The following is a 23,499-nucleotide window of genomic DNA, read 5'->3' as shown; positions in this document are numbered from 1 at the left end:
GGACAATAATACTACCCTAAGAGCCATAAACTAACAAAAACTCCAGTACTAGGTATAAAAAACTTTCAATTGTTGGTGAAGGGAGTCTAAGAGATTTCCAAAGCAATATAGGGTATTTCTGTTGCCATTGGTTGTCTCTCAGAAGTTGCAGGTAAGACCCTATTGCTGAAGACACCACACACTTTAGACACAGGACTAGGGGAAATTGAACTGGATTTGTCCTTAAAGCCTCCTCCCTGTGGATTAGCAAGCTCTCCCAGGAGGTATGCAATCAACAATCCCACCCAGTTGAGACACCTCTGAACCATAGCAATGAGTAGCATGGGAAGATAACCCTAAAGGTGCAACATAGTACTTATGTCTTAGCTGTAACCAACAGAAATAGAATTGGATTCAAGGCCTGCTTAACAGGAAAGAAATCATGCCTGTTTTGGAAAATTACCCAACCACTCATGGCTAGTAAGGTTATGGACCTTAGAGGAGAACCTACTTTGCCTCTTTACTAAGCGTTTCCTAAGTGCATTCTAAATACTTATTCTTTTATCCATAGATAACTGTAGCTTCTCAACCTCATGAGAGAAGCTTCCCGGTCCTGCAGATAGAGACCACTACAAAAGTTACAAATGACCCAAGAGAAGAGAACAACTGTGGGGTGCCTAGCTCCAAGTGATAACACCACAACATAATCCCACACACCTAAGGCTCAAGGAACACAGTGGACGAGGGGACAGAAAGATTGCAAGAAAGAGCCAGAGGACAAAGAACAAGATCGATCCCTAGAAATGATAGGGAAATTACATCCATGATAACCAATAATATGTATGCTAAAACAAGACGTAAACAATGACAGAACCAATAGACATGCTAACATGGAAGGGTAAGTCTTTGCCTAAGGCTACATACACCCTTAGACAAAGAACAGTCAAGTAAGGAATGCTAAGAGAGGGAAGTGGTCTTCCCTGAGGATGAGCCCCTAATTGATTAACCAGTACCAAAGAGTTAGCCCTGAAATCATATACATACAAGCAACACTAAAGGGACTCAGCAGGCTGTATTTACATATTTATGCATATATATATGATATATGCACACATATATATGATATATATTAAAACAGTAACAACTGAAGAAAAACAGGCCGTGATTTGAGAGTGAACAAGAGGGTTGGGTATTGGAAGAGCTGGAGGGAGTAGAAGAGTGGGGGAAATGATAAAATGGTTTAATTAAAAATTAAAAAAATAAAGACTAAAAAGGAATATTAATATATTAGCTTGTTTTCTTATATCAGTAAAGTGACTTAGGGAAATTACCAAATTTAAAATTATCATACCTTAAAACCTGCTTGCTTAAGAAAGTGGCCAAGTTTTCCAGTAATCTCTTGAAATCTTTCTTGTTGCCAATTTACCTGATAAAGATCCAATTTATACTTAGAATTATGCATGAGAATGACACATAAAATCAGAATTTCTATAATAACATGTACATAGCCAAATATATAAAATGTAAATTAAAATTAAAACTCAAAAAAAAAAATCTTACCATTAATATGACCCAAGATTAACTATTAACTTTTCCTCAAACAGGAAGCAAACAACCTCTTACTGTTAGACTCTACTAGTTATGCTAAAAGTGATTTTGAATTTGGAGATAAGTAATTTATTAAGTCATGCTTTGATCAAACATTAGATTAAAATAAAAGTACTGACACCCACCTCAGCCAATCATACTAAACAAGTATGGAATGTCAACTCTAGGTCATATGCAGAATATAGGTGTATGTATACCAGTGACTACAATTATGTGCAAATACATACTGTTAGTATTCAGGCACCTGTATTGCCCTGTCCTTGGCTTCTGACAGGATACGCCCTCAACTGCAGCCACTAAGAGCACCACCTGTGCACACTCACTAAGTTCCCTTTGTAAAAGGGCCCCGCCCACCTCCCAGCGACCCGTTTCCTCTCTCTGTTTGTGTCTCTCTCCCCCCCTACTGTCCCCCTTTCCTTTCTCCTCTTGCTGCTCCTGTCTCCGGAGAATGGTCTTCCCTCTTCCCTTTTTATGATCCCTTCCCTAATAAAAACCCTCTGCTTGAACCCTGTCACATGGCATCTCTCTCTCGTGTGTTGCTTTTCTTAGATTACAACACATACCATGAGAGGAGTGAAAGCAATAAAGTCCAGAGTCTCATGTAGTGGTTACAATATGACTATTTACCCAAAAAACTTTCTAGTTTTCTCCACGTTTGAAATTTTCATACAAAAGTGCTATAGAAAAATTAATACTACATGCAATAATAAGCTTTAGAAGAACTAACAGAGAATACTAGTGAAAATTGATCAGAAGCTAGGGTGAAGAATATATTTAAACATAAAAATGAGTAAAATACATATCTGTATGTCCAAATAACAAAATGGAAAATGAGTAAACTATACATATAAGTTCCAAAGGAAAAACATACTTAAATATCTTTACTATTCATAAAACAATGTAGTTAACAAATGAAATATGTTCTGTATATCAAATTAGAAAATAAAATTTTCATAACAGTTGATTTGCTAGTTTACGGTCATAAATACACCACATGTGCCAAGAGTAAATAATCAACACATTTCTCAAAGGCACTCACACCCCATTTAGCAAGTTTTAAAAGTTATATGGCCTGAGGCCCAAATAGTCACTCCCATACATCCACAAAACAACTGGAAATCTTCAAAATTAAATTGTTTGAATGAATCGTATCATTAACATAGCATACAATAAAGCCATAAAAAAAACTCTTTATCCAAGAAAACATGCACTGGAATGTTGTCAACATTTTACAAAGGAGGCAATCATATAATCCTATGGTTGCGATGGAGAGAAAAAAAAAATTAAAACTCATCTATAAAAATAAAATTGATGGATATACAATGAAATAGTTTTATACTTTTATTTTACAATGCTGCATATTGTTTTGTAATTGAAAAGTATTAAATTCCAAAAAGTGATTTTGAAAATAAGATATTCTTGCTTAAAATTAATAATATCATGTTCAGTTAATTAAAAGATAGCAAATTTGCTTTTCTTGATATGGCAACTAATAAAATACACACTAGTTCCTTCTGTGGGCATCTACATTTGCATGACAGTACCCATTTACACTTTTAAAATTAGGTTATTTTATGTGCAAGAATGTTTTGCCTCGTGTATATATGTGTATCACAGAGTGTCTAGTGCCTGTAGAAGTCAGGAGACAGTGTTGGATTCCTGGAATTGGAGATACCTGTTCCTGGTGGAGAGCTACCATGTGTGTACTGGGAAACAAACCCAGGTCCTCTGAAAGCAACAGATGCTTCTGAACCCCAGAGCCATCTCTCCAGCCCCAGAATATCAACCTAATCAACATCTGAAACAAATTCTCACAGAGCCATTAGCTACCTGATCCATTTTATTGACAGCTACAGCAAGCTGTGTCACTCCAAGAGATCGGACTAACAGGCCATGCTCTCGGGTCTGTCCTCCAGTCTCAAATCCAGCTTCAAACTCTCCTCTGCTGGCATCCACAACTAAAACAGCTACATCAGCCTGAGGAAGGAGAGAGAACCATGAGTGAAAACAAAGCATGCTCCTTTCAAGCAAAGGTACTCAATTTAGCACTTGGTCAGATTTAAAGGCTGGCTATAACATGACCCCAACCTGAAACCAAACACCAAGCAAATGGGAGAATACCACAGACAGCTTTAAAAAATTCAGGAACGATTATATAGCTTTATGACAGCAACAATAATGACAGAAAGAACTAGAGGCTCATCAAGTAAAGAAAGCCACTTGTTGCTGAGCCTGACTAGATGAGTTCAGTGTCTTCCATCCACACAGTGGCATGAGAGAACTCCCTTAAGTTGTTCTCTGACCTCCATATGAATGATGTGTCTCAGGCATAGCCACACACACACAGTGACACATACACACAGCCACATATACATAACCACAACAAACACACACACACACACAGCCATGCACAGTCACAGACAGACACATATACAGTCACGCATACACACACACACATATGCACACACACAGCCATGAACACACACACACAGCCACACACACAGTCACGCATACACACACAGCCATGCACGTACACATGCACACGCACACAAATATATATATATATATATATATATATATATGTATGTATGTATAATAAAAAAGAATAAGAAAGTCTATACCTGACTACATAAAAATTAAAATGCCCAGCCAAAGAGGGAAAGGGGACATAAACAAAATTAAAACATAAAGATGGAAAATAATCTCAAGTGTCACCTTTACCAAAAAAGATGGGAAAAAGCAATTCAAAGTTCCACGGAAAATTAGGTAAGACATAAGCCAGGGGTTTGCTCAAGAAATACAAACAGCCGAAAAGTTTATATTTAAAGGTCCCCCATTTTAAAAAGAAGATAAAAACTACATATTTCAAAACCCTATTTTTAGATGTCACAGGGTTAGTGATACAAACAACAAAATGATTTGCTGGAGGAAGCAGGGATGTATTCTTGTATGGGACTATACAACCTCCCAAAGGACATTTTGAAAGTAAATATCAATAGCCCTAAAATTGTGCCCACTTTACTTCCACATGTGGGAATTTATCTTACAAAAACCATTTTGCTCCAAACATATTCAGATATCAGAATGTCATCTACAGTAAGAAAAATTATGACACAAATTACCAAAGACCACACATTCATCTTCTGCAGCTACTAAAATGGAACCTTGTTGTGGGATATCTGTACGCTGTATGAAGATGAATTGCTGTGACTGGTGTAATAAAAAGCTGAACACAACCAAGTAAGGAATGAGGTATAGGCAGGACTTCTGGGCAGACAGAAAAAAGGCTGAGTTGCCAGCCAGACACAGGGAGGAAACAGGAGTTGAAAGAGGAAGAGAAGTAATGCCACGTGACAGAATGTAGATTAATATAAACAGGTTAATTTAAGTTATAAGAGCGAGTTGAGACAAGTCTAAAAAACCAAGCTTTCATAATTAATAATGTTTTCCCATTGTTTTTTTATGAGCTAGTGGAACCCTATATCACAAAGTTCTCTACTCTTACCTTGTGACTTAGACATTTCTCCTTTCATACACATCCATTAGAAAAAGTTCATGTCCCCTGTCAGCCTTCTGGCTCCCACAACTCTTGGGTTAACCGTTCTTTATGCAATTCTACTCCTATCTTGGGGGAAGTAGCTTACAAAATTTTGCCAAAAAAAAAAAACTATGCCCCATCACTGCTCTTCCAGATCCATTCTTAGCAATTATTTCTGTCAATGTCCTGTCTGGGTATTTTCAAAGAATGCTACTCATTTTCCCTTAAACAGATTTTGCTTAGAGTTGTAACTGTCCTCAGAGATACTCAGGCTAGAGTGACCCTTGGTACAATCCACAACAGCTTTTTAGTTGTTTGACAGGTTTTACTGCTGTTTCTGTACTGTCTGGTTTATAGAGGATTTCATGAAGATTATCATACGATCCTTACTATACATATTGGGAGATGAAATGGTCATAAAATCTAGAATCTACACATAATACCATATTCTTCACAGAACCGTATCATGTAAATTATACTTAGTATCCACAAGCTCAGCATGGTAGCATACACTTATAACCCCAGCATGGGGAAGGCAGAAACAGAGCTCAAAGTTTGAGGTCACATTGTGAGTCTGGGCTACATAGAAAATTCTAGGTTAGTTTGAACTCACAGCAAGTTCCAGAATTAAAAAAAAAAAAAAAAAAAAAAAAAAAAAAAAACAAAACAGTAGCATTTGGGTACTCTGGTGGGACAACTTAGACTATTTTCATCTTTTATTTACTCAAATACTCTTTCTACCTTAATTCTACTTTAAAGTGTTCATTACCATGCTAGACTTTAATTTTAGCAAGAAATACCTCTGATATCTCTGCAGCTGTAACATGTCAAGAAGCTTAGATGACACACATAAGCAGGTCACGAAAAATACAATATATCTCTTTTTTTCCCCTAACCTCTTAAAGTAAAACTTTCCATTATAACCCATAATTGCAGGTTGGGTGGCTGTCAAGGACTGAAGGCACAATCAGAGCGGCACACTCAGCTAAGACAGCAGGTACCTGAGCTGCTCCAGTGATCATGTTGGGAATGAAATCCTTATGGCCCGGAGCATCCATTAATGTAATAACTTTGGTTGTGGTTTCAAACTTCGTCATGCCAACATCCATTGTTACTCCCCTTAAACAAAACATAAAATGGTTAAAATATACTATTTAAATAGCCAGTGATGTGGGCTAAACCTCTTAATAACAGGCTAAATGATAACCTAAATTCTTCATAATAATGGAATCTCTTTTATATATTTATTCTGTATGACACAAAGGATTGAAATATCAGCTATAACCCATTTTCCTATATGCTGTGAAACCAAGGGTGTATATACAGCAAGCTCAATCAAAATGATAGGTATTGTCTATTTTTTTAATTTTTTGCAAGAAATTATAATAAACAAAAAAGCTATATACACATATCTCTAGATGAGAAAAATAAATACATATGAAGAAAAGATAATGTGACAAATGATAATTTTAAGGGGCTGGAGAGATGGCTCAGAGGTTAGGAACACTGGCTGCTCTTCCGGAGGTCCTGAGTTCAATTCCCAGCACCCACATGGTGGCTCACAACCATCTGCAATGAGATCTGATGCCCTTTTCTGGCCTGCAGGCATACATACAAACAAAACACTATACAGAAAACAATAAATAAATCTTTTTAAAAAATGATACTTTCAGGAATTAGCTCTTCTAATGTTCTGTTTATGTCACTATAATTATGGAATTAAACACAGAAAATGTTCACTTCCAAGTTGGTCAATAGCTATAATTAGAAAACAAGAGGTAGCAGAGATGCCCAATTTTTAACAAAATCAAGAGAGATAAATGGCAATTTGCTTCATGTTCTATTTCAGCCTTCTTACGAGACCAAACCAGGACCTCTTCAGCCACAAAACAAAAATTCCAATTACAAGATATCCTTAAGAATGGCACAAGAGGATCAGTATTTACCCCTAGTATACGAATGCACTTTGGGAGCCCATCCCACAGAGGGATACTCTCTTAGCCAAGACACACGAGGAAGGGCCTGGGCCCTGCTCCAAATGATTGACAGGCTTTGAAGATCCCCCATGAATGGCCTCACCCTCCCTGGGGAGCAGAAAGAGGTTGGGATGTGGGGGGGGGGGGAGACAGGGGAGGAGGGAACTAAGACTGACATGTTAAAAAAAAAGCTTGTTTCTAATTTAAATTAAGAAAAAAAAGATTTTAAAAGTCCTCTTAACCTGACATACTACTTAACAGACCTTGGACCTTGAATATCTTCTTTCCTGTGTGTCTCGTAGCTCCTCATTTTACCAACACAGAACATTTATTTGCCTTAAATAAATATTGTAGATGAAAAAAAAAAAAAAAAAAAAAAGAATGGCCACAGGAGTCCTGAGTCATGTATCTTGGAAACTTTTAAAGGGAGAAATCTTTTGGATGATAATCTATGGGTCAGGACCCCCACAGAGTCACATATCAGATATTTACATTATAATTCATAACACCAGCAAAATTATAGCTATGATATAGCAACGAAATAATATTATGGTTGGGGGTCACTATAACATGAGGAATTGTATTAAGATGTCAACATTAGGAAGGCTGAGAACCATTGCTCTGGACCATTCAAACTAAAAATAAAAATAAAAATTCAGCCTTCCTTCAATAGTAAGTGTCCCAACACTACAATAATAATCTAGAGGTTTGCCATGGCAAGGGGAAGTAGATCTCCTGTGTCAAGCCATTTGAGTTTGCCAAAGTGATGCCTAATCCTACTTAATGTTCTCTAGCACCTAGGGCTTCACATCCTTTTATAAGGTTATAAAAATATCAACCTGGCTATTAATTCCCGTTCTTCAACACTGGTTGCAATACTTAGCATGCTGGAGTTACTACCATGTTAACATGGTAGTTAACATACTAGTTTTTAAAATGCCTTTCAGCAATATAGACTGGGATGAATGAAAAACAAACAAACAAAAAAATTGTACTCAGAAACTTCTACTAGCAACCACAATATCACTGCAATGAGCAGATGTTATAGCCAGAAAACTTAAACATTTGCTCATTATAGGAATGAGTGCATTATTAGCTTCCTTGTAGCTCAATACTGACGCATAAATAAATTTATCCAAGCCCTTCAGTCTTCTCAGTCAATTATTCCACATAATAATCAGGTTACATAAAGAAAACAGAAGCCGTGTACTTAATAACCTATTAAACAACTGGGAATTACTTAGGCTTCTGATACTGACATCATATGCAGTCCCACTGTTTTTCAAAATATGGTAAATAACAGGTTAAAGGATAAAAAGCAGCTTTGCAATACACATGAGGGAGAAGGACCATGATGATATAAATACCCACTTACGAGAAGCACTAAACATTAATATAACCTGCTTTACTGAGAACTGACTTAAACATAACATAGAGAGGACTGCAGGGAAATGAACACACACAGGAAAGTCTGCAAATCCAGATACACTCTCTAATCGTACTCAGATTAAAGCCATCAGAGATGTCCAAACTGTTAACTTAGAAGAGCTTCCATGGGGCCTCATAGGGTGTTAGTCACTCTTTTGACTTAGTTGCTATGTATCTGTCAGTTCCCTCTATGTAGGTGGCCTCCCTTCTCCATCTCTGATAGCCTTAAGTATGATATACACTTACACTGTAGAGTACTTCAAAAGACATACTCTCTGGACAGACATGTGCTTACCTTCATCCTTGCACTAGAATCTACCCAAATGTCCAGAGACAGACAGACAGACAAAAGAATGACTGACTAGATAGATTTAATTGCTTCCTTCTGGACTATCTCAAGAGAACATGGAACATGGTGAGTTAGAAAACTGTGGAGACCTCTCTTCTGCACCTGTTGGGAACTCTGAGCGTAGGCATTAGAGTTTCACTTTTACCTTTCATTTATAACCTGGTATAAGACTGAGTCAAATTCAACTTTAACTCAAAGTCAAGACAGTGTGTTACGCCGAGGGAGGGACACTGCCCATTCTCCTTGCAGCAAAATCAACTCAGGGGACCTGTTGCTTTGGGTAGATGGCTTTGGTCTTTGTTGTTTGGTTTCAGATAAATATTCTTAATCTATTCTCACAGAATGAAAGCATGAACAATGTACAAAACAAAAAGAATTTTTAAGTTTTCTCTAACACATTTTATATGTTTTACATGTTCAACACACATTGCATACTTATTTTAAAGGACTGTATCATTTTAAACTGAAAATTTTGAAATATGACTACCTTTCCCTTTCTTCTCCAGTCTCATCCAAGACCCATGCATATGCAAATGAAGCCTTGCCAGCCTTTTTAGATTCTTGTTCATACTTATGCATAGTTCTTTTGTTTACATTACCCAGAAGATAAAGCATATGGCCCATCAGAGTACTTTTCCCAGCATCAACATGACCTAAGGAAAATTGATTCAGGGTTAATACTAGGTACATTTTCAGATGTTGTTCACATTGAGGCATTGCATGACTTTAATTCAATAGCTCAGGGCAGTATTTGGAGTATAAATACCAATTTTTATCAAAGTTAAAACACCTAAACAGGGTGTGTGTAAGGAGGGCAATTTTTCCCATTTTTTAAAAAAATACTTCCCATTTTCCAAGTGTTCACCAAATGAAAATGCCACAAGTCAAGCCTGATGCTCTCCTTGGTAACATGGTGTCATTTCACCCAGGGTGGCTAGGATGCATTATGATGCAATGCCTCTTTGCCTTAAGTCTACGCTGCCAAGAGGCTGTGAGCCTGGAGCAGATCCTCCCGACACAGCACATCAGGGGCATACCAATGACCACTAAGTTGAGCAGCTGCTTCCCGCCCTGACGCTTCTCCAGCTCAGCCTTCACGTCTATCTGCTGCCTCAGCTTGCCAGACTTTTTCACTGGTGCTGGATTTGAACTCAGCTCTTCTGATGCTTGAATGGAGGGAGGTAGAAGGGCAGATTTATGAGTGCTGGTCTCAAGAACATTAGGAGAAGCAATGCTGCCATCGTCACCAGGAGGTCCTTTGTGAGGAGTATGCAGACTATCTCCATTCTCCTCAGAGGTTAAGCTACAAAGAAGATCAAAGAGAAATGTCAGGAAGCCATTTCAACTGTGTCAGAGAGCAGAGATGCCGCTTGAATCCCTTACATTTTGGATCTCAGCTAAGTGATTCAAGTGTGTTAGTTAAGGTGGAAATGAAAGAGACCAGAGCCAATCCCCACAAATGCAGACTTGGAGTCCCGCTAAGATGCAGGCAGGTATGGTGGTGCGCTCTATCAGGTAGCACTCAGCAACACTTCTGCATCCTGAGGAAAAAGCTACTGCTATAAACTTTCAAATGCCTCTAAGATCTGAAAATGACCATTCTGGATCTAGGCCGACAGTAGCCGTTATGACTGAAAGACTAAGCTAGAGACATTGTTTGTAGACATTTTCTCATATAATTTTATTTTCTTAACTAATTGATGTGATTTCTTATTTCTAAACAAACTTCCAAAATTGAGACCATTAATTTGTAAATCTAAAGGGTTAACCTTTCTTCTTGAGTTAGGCACTTGAACACTAATTTAATTAACATTTTAAGTATAGAGCACCTGTCCTACACGTGATATTTGAAGCAGTTCTTACCTGTGTTCTAGAGATAGTTATAATTCTCAATGTTAACAAAACAGAGTGCCCTCCAAACAAGGAATACACGTGTACAAATATATGGAGAAATGAATTGTCAGTGTATAGTTTACATTTTCTCATCCAAATATTGCCCATATCAATCAAGTCCGGGTGTATTTACGATGGCATATTAACAATGTGTGATCACCTAGCTCAACGCTTGGATTTTATAAAAGCAATAATATACTGGCATGCAGTGACTCACGTCCTGAACTCTTCTCTTTCTTCGTCACTTTACCCAGTATTTTAGTTACTGGTTGAGGAGTTCTGAGAGTATTCCCAGTACAGTATAATACTTTATTTTTTGGCTGCTAAGATTTCTGAAACTTTATTTTATTTTATTTTTCAATCAAAGTCTCCCTAGCTGGACAGAGTGGTTCACACCTTTAATCAAAGTAACTGGAAGGCATAGGCAGGTGGATCTTTGTGAGTTCAATGACAGCCTGGCCTACATAGCAAGTTTCAGGACATCCAAGGGCTACATAGTGAGACCCTGCCTCAAACAAACAAAACAAGATGTTCCCATAACAGAGTTAAATATAACTTAACACATTAAGGATAAAAAGGGTATCTACGTCAGCTCAACCCTATTTAAGAGACAAAGGACATTCGAAAACTTAAAGAACTGAACAACAACTCCAAATCACTACACGACAGTGTGAATCCTATCTCACCCACCACACACTGGAGGGACCCTGCCTCCTAGGCCTGAGCAATTTCACCCACTGAAATTGACTGAATAAAATCTTGTTTTTAAATCCAAATACTTTACACTTTAATGGGAGACCATTAAAATTCCTCCCCACCTAGCATGGGGACATTCCCATTACCAGAGGTTTTTATAAAGGAGATAAAATAAGGTTCCCAAGAATGTATTTCAAATCCTGAAATGAAAGTCATCCTTGCTAATATTTGATGACTTTTTTTCCCTTTATGCTTTGGTAAATGAAGTATACACAACTTATAAGTAGTACTTTTTGTTTGTTTTGTTTTTTCATAAGACAGCAACATACATAGTTTAGGCTGGTCCAGAACTCTATGTAGCTGAGGATGACCCTGAAGTCCTGATCCTCCAGTCTCCACCTCCCACATGCCAGGAGAGCAAGTGTTTGCCACCACACCCAACAAAAGTGCTACTTAGAGAATAAAAATTCTGAACAATCTTAAAGCTGCTAAATATTGGTATTTTACAATTCACTTGAGACACATGTAACTCACTTCCCTTCTCTAGTAAAAACTAGAATTCTAGAGACTGATTTTAAAATAGCAAGTACCATCAAGGTTGACTTAAGTGGTTTTTTTTTTGTTTGTTTGTTTGTTTTTGTTTTGTTTTTTTAGATATTCCAAATTCTAGGACGTTTTGACTGCATGTGTTTTTGATACAATGAACCATCATCTTATTCAGCATAAAAATTAAGAGGAGCTAGACAGACAGCTCACTGGCGCACAGGAGCTTGCTGTGCAATCACGAGGTCCTGCGTCCAGATCCCCAGCACCCACATAAAAGCTGACATGGTGGCATATATCTGTAATTGCACAGGGTGCAAGCATGCAGACCCAGGGCACCCTAGCTGTCTAGCCCAAATGGTAAGATAATGGTAATGGTTAGCAGTGCAGAGTGCCTACTACTTAAGAGGACCCACATTCAGTTCCCAACAGCAACCAAGGGTGGCTTACTCCAGCCTCCTTTCCGGCCTCCACAGGTACCTACATTAATGTGCACATACCCCACACAGACACACACAAATACATACACACACACTACATACATATATAAACCTGCCAACACATATACACATACTATATGCACACGCAAATGTGCACACATACACACTACATCCACACATAAATACACAAACACACATATACATTTACTACATCTGTATACACAAATGTGCAAATACACACATTCCCTATATCCACATATGTCCAAACACACAAATATGCAAACTCACAAACACATAGGAGTTAAAAGAAGTTCAAGGCAATATTTTTATTTTATTTTCTTTCCTTTATTTTATTTCCTTCCTTATTTCCTTTATTTCCTTTATTATTTCCTTTCTTTCCTTTATTTTAATTTCTTTCCTTTAATTTGGATATTTTGCCTGCATTTATGTGCTCCAAGTGTGTGCAATGCCTGCAAAGGCCAGCAGAAGGCGCCAGATCCCCATGAGCTGCCACAGAGGTACTTAGAATTGAACCTGAATAATCCGGAAAAACAACCACTGAGCCACCTCTCCAGCCCAAGACAGCATATTTAGTTATGAAAAACTCACTGAGTCTGATTCACTGACTCCCAATGCTGCTTGTCTACGCTACCTTGAGGTGCTAAGAATGGTCTATCTCATAGAACTAGAGTCTACAAAACAGAGTTTTGTTTTATGTTAAAGTAACTATCAGTCACTGATGTGAGGAAACTCATGGTGAGTCATACCATGATAAAGCTATCAAAACTAAGTTCTCACCCCATCTCTGTCCTTTACAAAGGGCATGAGACACTTTAATGCTAGTGGGTTGGTATACACAATTGAAAAAGATGCTTTTATCAATTCATAAGAGACAACAGATAACAGGAGTGAGGACTGAGTCTTACCTAGGCACTTCAAATCCCATAGTTTGCTTCTTCCCAGATACAGTCATTTTAGCAACTTTTGGCACAATTTCAGACTCACTCTGAGATGACCGAGATCCAACTGATTTTCCTAATTAAGGAATAAAATATAAAAGGACAATTAATTTCCAGAAATGCATGTCACAGTGTAAGTTAGAGCCTGTTAATTTACAGAATTCATGAATGCATCTTTTCCTTAAACAGTGAAACAAAGATTCTGGGAAATCCCCGACTGTCTGGACACTCAGGTTTAACCTCACCAAATCTCTTCCTAATTTTGAGCTGACTGTTGAGTTTCAGTATTAAGAGTAAAGGTGGTTTCTGCACTGAGCCTTACTCTGACATTTTACCTAGATCCTCTACCTACCTCTCTGACCACACCCTTTCACAATACTAAAATTGTCTGGTCAGTTAGCAGATGGCTAAACTATTTTGATCCCCTGAGATTTATCAACTGATGAACAAGTTGCAAGTCTGATGATTTGCTGAACAGTTCCTCGGTTTTAATTGCATATAGTACAATCTGTGAGATCTACAGGAGGCAGGACATACAGAAAACCCTGAAAGCATGAAGGAGAAGCTATGAGCCAGATCAAAGAAGACTATGCATTTGACTATTTAGACAAAATTCTCTGGTTTTAAAATGGTTTTCTTAATTTTCAAGGAGAACCAACAGGATTGGATCCACAAAAACACAGAAACTACATATGCACTAATAAATGCATAAAGACCGCACCAAGTTAATTAGGAAAGATAAGTTAATATACAGAATTTACTAAAAATGCTTACTATTTGCCCACTGCAGGCCAACCTCGCTAAAAATGCAAAGGTGAACAAGAAGGAAATGTTTGTGCTCAGAGTCTAGAGGTAGAACATACAATGAATTTTAAGATGCAAAATTAAAGTGCTGTTAGTGTAGAGTTCATACATGGTGCCACAAGATCTGATGAGAGCACACATGAATTAGAGCCTCTCTAGGAAAGTGGGAACTGGAGCTCAATGATCAGATAGAGATAGATTGATAGATGGATAGAAAGAAATCAGACAGATGGTCAGATAGATAGATAGATAGATAGATAGATAGATAGATGCCTATTAACAATAAATGGAAGTACATTCCAGAAGGCAGTCCTTACACTGACCCTGTGGTAGGAAAGCCATTCTAAATCAATGTGGGCCATATGAAACTGAAGAGGGCCAGATACAAGACCCCCATGCTTCTATAGAAATGGACACCACCATAGTATGTGAGCAAATAGGAGAAATGAGATGAAGGAACAATATAGGAAAACACTCCTCCTGAGGACAAGAACACCACGACATGAAGATTTATTCAGAAACCAGACCATCTGAGAGCTTCAAATGGCAAGTGGGTACTTCACCAAATTCATGCAAAGCTTGAACTGCAGTACACATTTGTGATTCGGGAACACATATTTGGAAATTTAAGAAAAAAGACACGCAATTGCCAAAGAGAAGGGACAAATCTGGAAGTACTTCAGCCAGAGGATGCACTTGCCAGAGATGAGAAGCCAGTGAAAAGTGACACCAAGGACGGCAACAGAGTGGCTTGTAGGACAGAGCTGACATCCCCAGGAGCTGAAGCTGCTGACCAATCAGATGATGAGAGGCTGACCGACCAATCAGTGGAACACGCTAACTTTAGATAAAGGCCACTGGTAATTTAGAGCCATTTAGAGGTGAAGGAAGTAAGAGCAAAGTGAATTAAAAAGCAGAAGAGTGGGAAAGCAGAAGTGCCTGCCCATATCGTCTCATCTGTAACTGGAAAGTCACCATCACTGACAGTTTTCAAGTTTTAACAACTCATCTGGAAGCAAATCTGACACGAACTAACATGAGGCTATTTATCTACAATCCTTATTTTAGACAGCTCTATTTCAGGGTGGGAGAAATAACATGCTCGGCTACAGAGCCCGTCTGTTACTCAACCACCAGACCAGCAGACCCCATGCATGTGCATCTAAGTGCTTCTGTAAATCCAAGAGTTTCTGATGCTCAGATGCCAGTCTGGCCGTAACGACTGCAGATAAACATGGGTATGCAGAGTGAGTAAGAATGCTTGGCAGGAAAGGGAAGAAGCTGTAGACGGCTGTAGATGGGGTCTAGGATCCCACTCAAAAGGAAACTGAGAGGGCTCACTGAACAAGCTGCCACATTAACATGTCTAAGAAGGCAGAAGGGTCAGCAGCCCAAGGCAGACACTGGGCTGGGGTTGAGAAGGGGCATAAGGCAGATTTTCATGTCATGGAACTAAAAGATGAAACTTCCCCATGAATAACTTCCTAAGACTGGAAAAAAAAAAATGTTTTTAATGAAAAAACAGGCTTTTCATAACAAAAAAATAGACTTAAACATAGGAAGAAATGAGGTGCAGCTGGCCATGACTCAGGAGCTCTGTGAAGTTGGGGCCAGCCTAGTCTACACAATGAGTTCCAGGACAGCCAGAACTATGCACAGAGACCCTGTCTCAAAAGAACAAAAAACAAAAAACAAAAAACAAAAAAAAAAAAAAAACAGGTGTTAAGACCTGCAGGTGAAAGAGAACACACATTTGCCTCTCTAGGTCTGCTTTATCTCAGTATAATCTTTCTAGGTCAGTCCACTGCATCCATGCAGATATAGTAATACTATTTTTATTTTTACAACTGAATGTTAAAACATTCCCATTCATCTGTTGAAGGACATTTAGGTTGTTTCCATTTCCTAGCAGTTGTGATCAGGGTGGCTATGAATGAGCGGTTGAGCAAATGTCTGTGGAATGGGATGCTGGGTGCTTTGGGAATATGACAAAGAGTGGTATGGCAGGGTCATGTGGTAGATTTATCTGTAGTATTTGGAAGATGCTCCATACTGAGTTCTGGAGTGACTGCACCAACTTGCATTCTCAACGATGTGAACTAATGTTTCCCTCTCCACCACATCAGCATTTGTCATCCAGTGTCTTGTTCATTGGAGCTATTCTGACTGGGATGAAGCAAAATCTCAAAATTATCTTTCATTTAGATTTTTTGGGTATTTGTTAGTCATGTTTATTTTCTCCATCAAGTATTCTAATTAGATTTCTAGCCCATTTGTAAAGTGGATCATACGTTTCCTTGTAATCTTGGTTTTTTTTTTTTTTTTATTCTTTGTATATTCTGAGTATTAATTCTCTCTGAATCTGTCAAAGATTCTCTCCATTTCATTGAGTTTCTTATTCATATGGTTGTTTCTTTATCTGAACAGGGACCTTTTAGCTTCACATCCTCAAATGTCAGCGCATAACATGCAGTAACCATAGAAACCAAGAGAGTATAAAGGGACCAAAGAGGGAGGGGGGACAGCGAGATACAGGTGTGATTTAAAGTAGGAAACAGAACAGCAGGGAGAGGTCAGGACAGGAAGCATGAGGTTTGACAAATGAACACCAAGTTTGTTTGATACAGCCTCAAGGAATCATATTTTGTTTACCTAAAATTATATACAAGTGTGTGGATGGACACACACACACACACACACACACACACAAAGTTAAACTACTTGGACTATGTTCCCAAGAACCAATGACTAACAAAAAAATCTCTTTTCAAATTGTTCAGGGTAATCCAAATGACTCCCAAAGCAGTATAGATTATACATGTAACCCTTGGTCGCTTCTCAATAGTTGAAGGTAGGCCCTTTTTGCTGAAGATACCACACACTTTGGTCATAGGACTCAACTGATTAGAGCTATATCTAACCTTAAAGCCTCTTTCCTCTGATCTAGCTTCCATGGTTCCAGAAAATTCTATGCAAGCTGCTAAATGGCAGAGGGAAACAATTAAACAGTCCTAATACCTACTGACCACAACAATGACCAGGATGACAAGATATACAGGAAGTGGCACCCACATATTGGTTGCAATCAATATCTAATAGGCTTAAAGTCCATTCAACAGGAAAGGAATCATGTCTGGTACTAAAAACCTAGTTAGCTCCCCAGGGCTCAGACTAGCTTAATTCTTTCCCTACCACATTCTAAATCTTATCCTCATGCCCACAGATAGGTGCAGCTACCAGCCCTCATTACAGATGCCTTTTTCTTTTTTTACAGCCAATGGAGACCATCACAGGAATACAGAGAGCAACAGACCATGGGGAGCCCAGTCCAACAGATACTCTACATCATAGCTCCTCCATCTATGGTTCAGGGAACTTTATGAAAAAGAGTCCAATACCATAAAATCTATCGTAAAACAGTCTCTCCTAGAAATGGCTGCATGAACAAGACCAGAACAATGGCGGTATCAATGGTTAAGCGAATCTGAAAGGGGTAAAATCTCTTAGGGCCCCATGCCTAAATGAAGACATAGGCAAACAATGACTGCTGAGAGAATAATAATTAGCCTCTCCCAGGAATGAGCCACCTTTTTGGTTGTTCAGTATAGTCTGCCTAAAAACTGTATCTACACAAATAACAAAAGCAGACTGAGTAGGTTGTATTTATATGTATTTGTGCGCGCACACACACACACACACACACACACACACACACACACACACAACAATAATAAAGAGAAAAAAGCTGTCAACTCTGGGCGAATGGGGGTGGTTTAAGGGATAGTAACTGGGAGAGATGGGGAAAGAGATGTGATTCCATTTCATTTAAAATAAACTTTTAAAACAAAAATTAGGTGGACACAGTATTTAGATCTCTTTTAGGCTTTGTGGTAACAAGACATTAATAGAAAGGTATGGGCTGCTGTATGCAAGGTCAAGGTTCTATCCAATTAGTGCTAACAGATAGTAAAAACCTGAGTTAAGATATTGCCCTCTAAAAACTGAATTGTTTAAGAGACCAGGAAGTTTAATATGAGCACGTTAACATGAGAAATGGAGATACTGAAGAGAAAGAAAAGGTCGTAGTGGTGATGGTAGCCAAAATGGGTGTGAATTAGTTATTTTGAGGGGGAGAAAATTAGTCTGAATTGCTGATGCCAAGTAAATGTCATCACCATATGAACAATAAGATGGAAGTCCTGAACTTGGTGATGTACTAGCAAGGTATGACCATGAAGACCTGATGCAGAAGATAACTGAAGGCCAAATTAATGAGGAAGAAAAAGGATGCAATGACTGTGTAAGAAACAGAGGCTTAACCAGGCAAAAGACCAGAACCTCCAAAAAGCAGAGACAGAAGGAAAACGGGTACAGGAACAATGATGCTGGTAGGGCAGGAAAATAGATAAAGTTCCTAGGCCCTGGGGCTTACTGGCTACAAAAAACGCGAAACAAAGAAGTGGATAAACAGCAGGAAAGACCAGTGGCAAAACTACAGAGGGGTTGGCTTTTTTGAGTTCAGCAAAAAATGAAGTGTGAGTGAAGGTGACAGATACTTTGTGCATTATGATAGTGATGGTAGAGATGGTGATGCTGCTGCTGGTGACAGTGGTGGTGATGGTGCTGCTGATGGTGGTGCTGATGGTGATGGCGGTAGTGATACTGAGTGATGGTAGTGGAGATGGTGATAGCAGTAGTGATGCTGAGTGATGGTGGTGCTGATGGTGATAGCAGTAGTGATGCTGAGTGATAGTAGTGGGGATGGTGATAGCAGTAGTGATGCTGAGTGATGGTGGTGATGATGGTGATAGCGATAGTGATGCTGAGTGATGATGGTGATAGCGGTAGTGATGGTGGTGATGGTGATGAGGCTGCTGATAATATAATAGTAGTGGTATTTTATGTGCTGATGGAGGGAGGGGACAGAGTAAAACAAAAGGAAACAAGGTATACTTTGTCTTCTATCATATGAACAAGAAAAAAATACAGGATGAAAGCTTCAACATAAGGCCTATAAGAATAACTCTAACCTTCCTTTAAGGTTAATTTTTAGTATCTTCTACAGTTTCATGTAAAAACTTTCATGATTCACTTATACAGTGAGTATACTGAAACACAGTTATTTTTTACTTTTAAAGGTCTTGAAAGCACAGAGAAAAGCCAGTAGAATCTTACACTATTTTTAGGATGCAATAAATATTACTTTGATGTGTTCTTACCTGTAAGACTCAAGATTCAACATTTTAATTTTTTTGACTAAAAGTAAAACACAAAGACACTAGTCCTGGAGATAACACCTAAGTCACCAAGCACTTTATTCACCCGCCTTCCTCCCTCCCTTCCTTCCTCCCTCCCTCAAGTCTGACATTCCTTTAGAAATCTAGCAAAATCACAGACCATTCTTAACTAAAAACTCCAAATACACATACAAAGTCATCTTCATCCCTAGGACCAGGCTGGATGGGAAGCCAACTGCTGAGGTCAGAAACACATTAACAACTAAAAGAGTCAGCCATGAATCAACAGGAGACACAAAATAAGTATTCCAAATCAAGACAGACTAACACACATACTCAACTCTCATATTCTTCCCACCCAAATGTAAATCCATTCACTGTATGACAATCCCCCCCAAAACTGTGTAGTACATTTTAAGTAAATGTTGAAAATAGGTCTTGACTTCTCAGCCCTGCCCCGACTACTAACTAGTTGTTGCCTTGCACCTTCACTAACTGAACTTTCCCCTGAAATTTTTCTCAGTGGTCACAGTTGCACTAACCCTCCTATGCCATGACTTCTAGCTGGCCCTTCTCTGAAATCTGATATGAAGTATGTCAAGCTTCCACACATACAAACAGGTGAAATAAATGATTCTTAGCTCTGTGAATATATGTATATAATGACTTCCAAACACTAAGAAGCTCTTAATTCCAACAGGCCACTATGAGGTGAAAGGAAAATGTGTCATTCTAAAGGAATATCAAGACCCTTACCCAAGTCATGCAAGATCCACCCACCAAATCAGGGCCATCGAAAGGTATGGATTCTGAAAATTCATATATAATGATCAGCATTCAGTTCCTAGTAGAATAGAGAGCTGCTTATGTGTTCCATCCTTCATTAAAATGTAGGATTTTCAGTTCATCAAATCTAGTTTCCCATTTTATACAAATTAAATGATTTCACTATAATGACAGGGTCTACACCCTAAACCAAATCACCTGCCTGCCTGTCCAGTCCAGGTCAGCTACAGTTGCCTCTGCATTCTTAGAAAATGGTACCTTCTCTCTATTTGGTTGATGCTTCCTCATGGCTCACCTGCATCCCTGCTAGCTAAAATGTGGGACTCTCCTCCAGAAGATTCTTCTTCAATGTATACTTTTGTAAAGGAAGCAAAGGCAGACTACTACAGTATCAGTGTTACTGATTTAATGGTGGTTATTCTCAAAAGCTTATAAACCACTCTGACATACAAAGTGTAAACATTTGAAACTGACACAATGTATGTGCCTGAGTATATAAGGCCTCAGCTTTGACCTGGCCAAAAACTGGAAAAAGGGGGGGGGGGATGAGGGTGGGATCAATAGAACTAAAACTCTAAGCACTGAACAAAAGGATCAATAAACTTACAAAATATGTGTATTATAAAATATGTGTACTCTCTTACACACACACACACACACACAGCTTCAAGAGGCCTTCTTTAAAAGAGTCTTTTGCAGATTTACACTAAAGGATTTCTTTTCTATGTACTAAGTATAAGGTAAGAGGTAAAGCAGTAGTATTAACAATTCGTAGGAAAATTACTAAAACTCTTTAGAAATGGGAACATGAAATTAAGACTAGGTAAGAGAAAAATGATAGAAACCACATGTGATAATGAAGATTTACCCATGAAAAAGCTACGTCTTGACATTCTAGAATTCCTTTACTTTTTCTACACCTCAAGTTTCTGCCTTAGGATCCCATAGACACATGGCTTCTATCCAGTAGCCACAATTTAAACAGCTCTTATATGGATGGAAATCTAAGGATATGCTACTAGAAAATATATAGGGCACAGCTCTATTTAAAAAAAAAAAAAAATTGTCAAATGAGTACTTCAGGATGAAGTTGAAATATATGTATTTGCAAGACACAAAAATAAATAAATAAAATAAAAAATAAACAAAAGATGCCCAAATCAGACTTCCATTATAGAGTTTATTTATCGTTGAATGGTATTTTAGAAGAAAATCATTAAATAGGAAATAATCTTCAAGTGTGGACATTTCTAAGCCCATTTAGCTTCCCCAGCTTTTAAATAATTGCAATGATGGGATTGAGAAATGCTAGACTAACACACGGGGCACACTTTCCTTGTCTTGAACTCAGTTTTGTTTTTTGATTTTTTTTGGAGGGGGAGGGGTTGCTTAAGTATTATGCAGTTAAGTTTCTAGAAAATGAAACAACAGTATAAACCTGGTAGTATATATGAATCCAGTGAAACTATGTTGGAAGAAAAACATGGTTTTGTTAAAGTTCATTTGGAAAGTGAATGGGAGAGAATGAACAATAACATTTCAAAATTGGGAACAATGACATGAACCCTGAACTTGCAGCTATCAAAATTTCCTATAAAATAGCTGAAGTAAATGAAAATCAAGGAATGTTATAAGCACAGCTCAATAAATTAGAGAATCTGAACTATACCATCAGTAGGGAGGCATCTGTATGTCTGTTACATACAGTAAGTAACCAGTAAGTGAGCACAGAAAAAATACACAGGACTAGAACCACACAAACCAGCCAATCATTTCCTGCCAGCTTCTAATGTTCTAATAAACGGCTGGAGGAAGGAATGAAGGACCAAGGAATCTTAAGTGTTTCTTCTTCCCTTACAAATATTAGAGTAAAATCCTTCCTGGACTCAACAAATTCTCTACAAGTAAGATTCTTCGATGTTATTGTCATTTTGAATGTGGTCATTTGCTGCCTGGAGGGGACTGTCCTCAGCACTACCCGATATTTGGCAATACTACCCAAATCACTTAGTGGGGCAGAATTCCTTTACTGGAAAGTAATTAGCAAAGAAGTAAGTACACAGAATGGACATTACATAAAACCCTTCCCCACAAACCAGCAATCCCTAATAATCTTTTCCTATCTTCCAACCATGAAACTTGTCATTTATATGGTTTCCTTTCTTCAAAAATTTTCTGCCATAATTAACAACACTTCTTTATTTTTCTTCTCATAGATATTGCTCAGATTTCTTCCTTACTTCCATAACTACTACGGTCAGATCCTTAGGACTAGATGCCGTCGGTGACTGGATCCCTTGTTCATCGATCTATCTCTATCCTATCACCATGGTCTTTCACCCTCATTTACACATTCAAATATATTCAGTCTCTGTACAGGAAAAGAACTGTGGTGCTTTGCAACATGGCCCCAATTTATCTTTCAAAACCCACCTTTGTCCTCAACTAGTTCTCTGACATCAACAAATTGTTTCCTCAGATACATGGCAATGGCTCATAACAATGCACTATGCAAATGTCTTAACTTTGACAAAAACTGTAGTTTTATTGCTTAAAAGATTCATGCACTAAGCATTGGCTTTCTTGATTTCAATTTAAAGGTTCAAGAATTTGAAACCAAGGAAGCCAGTGCTTTTTAACAGTGTATGAATCATGGAGACCAGCTTATGAACTGTCTGAGCAAGCATCTTTGGATTATAGAGATCTGCTGAGCCTCTGAAGTAAAGACCACAGATTCTCTCCCTTAGGTAACAGGCAATAGAACACAGTACAAAGTTTATGCACACTTTTGCTATCTTGTAAGAGTACCAATAAGTCTACCCCATGTCAAAGACTCCAAGTTACCAGGCACTTGGAGGTCAGTAACATCAATAAAATAGGGGCTCTGCTACCACATACCCCAAGTTTGAAGTCAGGCCTTGTTACTAGATGGTCTTTGTAAAAAAAAAAAAAAAAAAAAAAAAAAAAAATCTACTTGGTGGGGATTTCTAAAGAACTGAACGAATCTGTATATGCAGTGCTTAAAAAAAAAAAAAAAGTATACTAACAGAAAGCGCACAGCCTGACAGCAACAGAAGTAGACACACTCTATCAATAAGTCATTTATGACAGAAAAAAGAAACCATCACTGTGTAACACTGTGGGGGGGGGGGGGGGAAGAAACCATCACTGTGTAACAATGTGGGGACTTCTAAGGAATTGAATGAATCCACATACAAGCAGTACTTTTTAAAAAAAGTCTACTGCCAACAGAAAGCATACAA

At 38.2% G+C, this 23,499-nt stretch overlaps 1 protein-coding gene across 1 annotated transcript in view; it reads right to left on the bottom strand.

Annotated features, from left to right (window-relative positions):
- Hbs1l (HBS1 like translational GTPase) overlaps positions 1–23,499 on the bottom strand; it is a 71,651-nt gene that overhangs the window by 15,977 nt on the left and 32,175 nt on the right. Inside the window, exons 5-10 of the mRNA XM_051175373.1 lie at positions 13,377–13,485; positions 9,916–10,181; positions 9,366–9,531; positions 6,127–6,244; positions 3,418–3,564; positions 1,331–1,405 (exon numbers count right to left, since the gene is read on the bottom strand). Of these exons, the coding sequence (XP_051031330.1) occupies positions 1,331–1,405; positions 3,418–3,564; positions 6,127–6,244; positions 9,366–9,531; positions 9,916–10,181; positions 13,377–13,485 (881 nt within the window). The remainder of the gene's footprint in view (positions 1–1,330; positions 1,406–3,417; positions 3,565–6,126; positions 6,245–9,365; positions 9,532–9,915; positions 10,182–13,376; positions 13,486–23,499) is intronic.

The sequence above is a fragment of the Phodopus roborovskii genome, unplaced genomic scaffold, assembly GCF_943737965.1.
Source record: "Phodopus roborovskii unplaced genomic scaffold, PHOROB, whole genome shotgun sequence".
NCBI lineage: Eukaryota > Metazoa > Chordata > Mammalia > Rodentia > Cricetidae > Phodopus > Phodopus roborovskii.
This window is presented reverse-complemented; position numbering and strand designations above follow the sequence as displayed.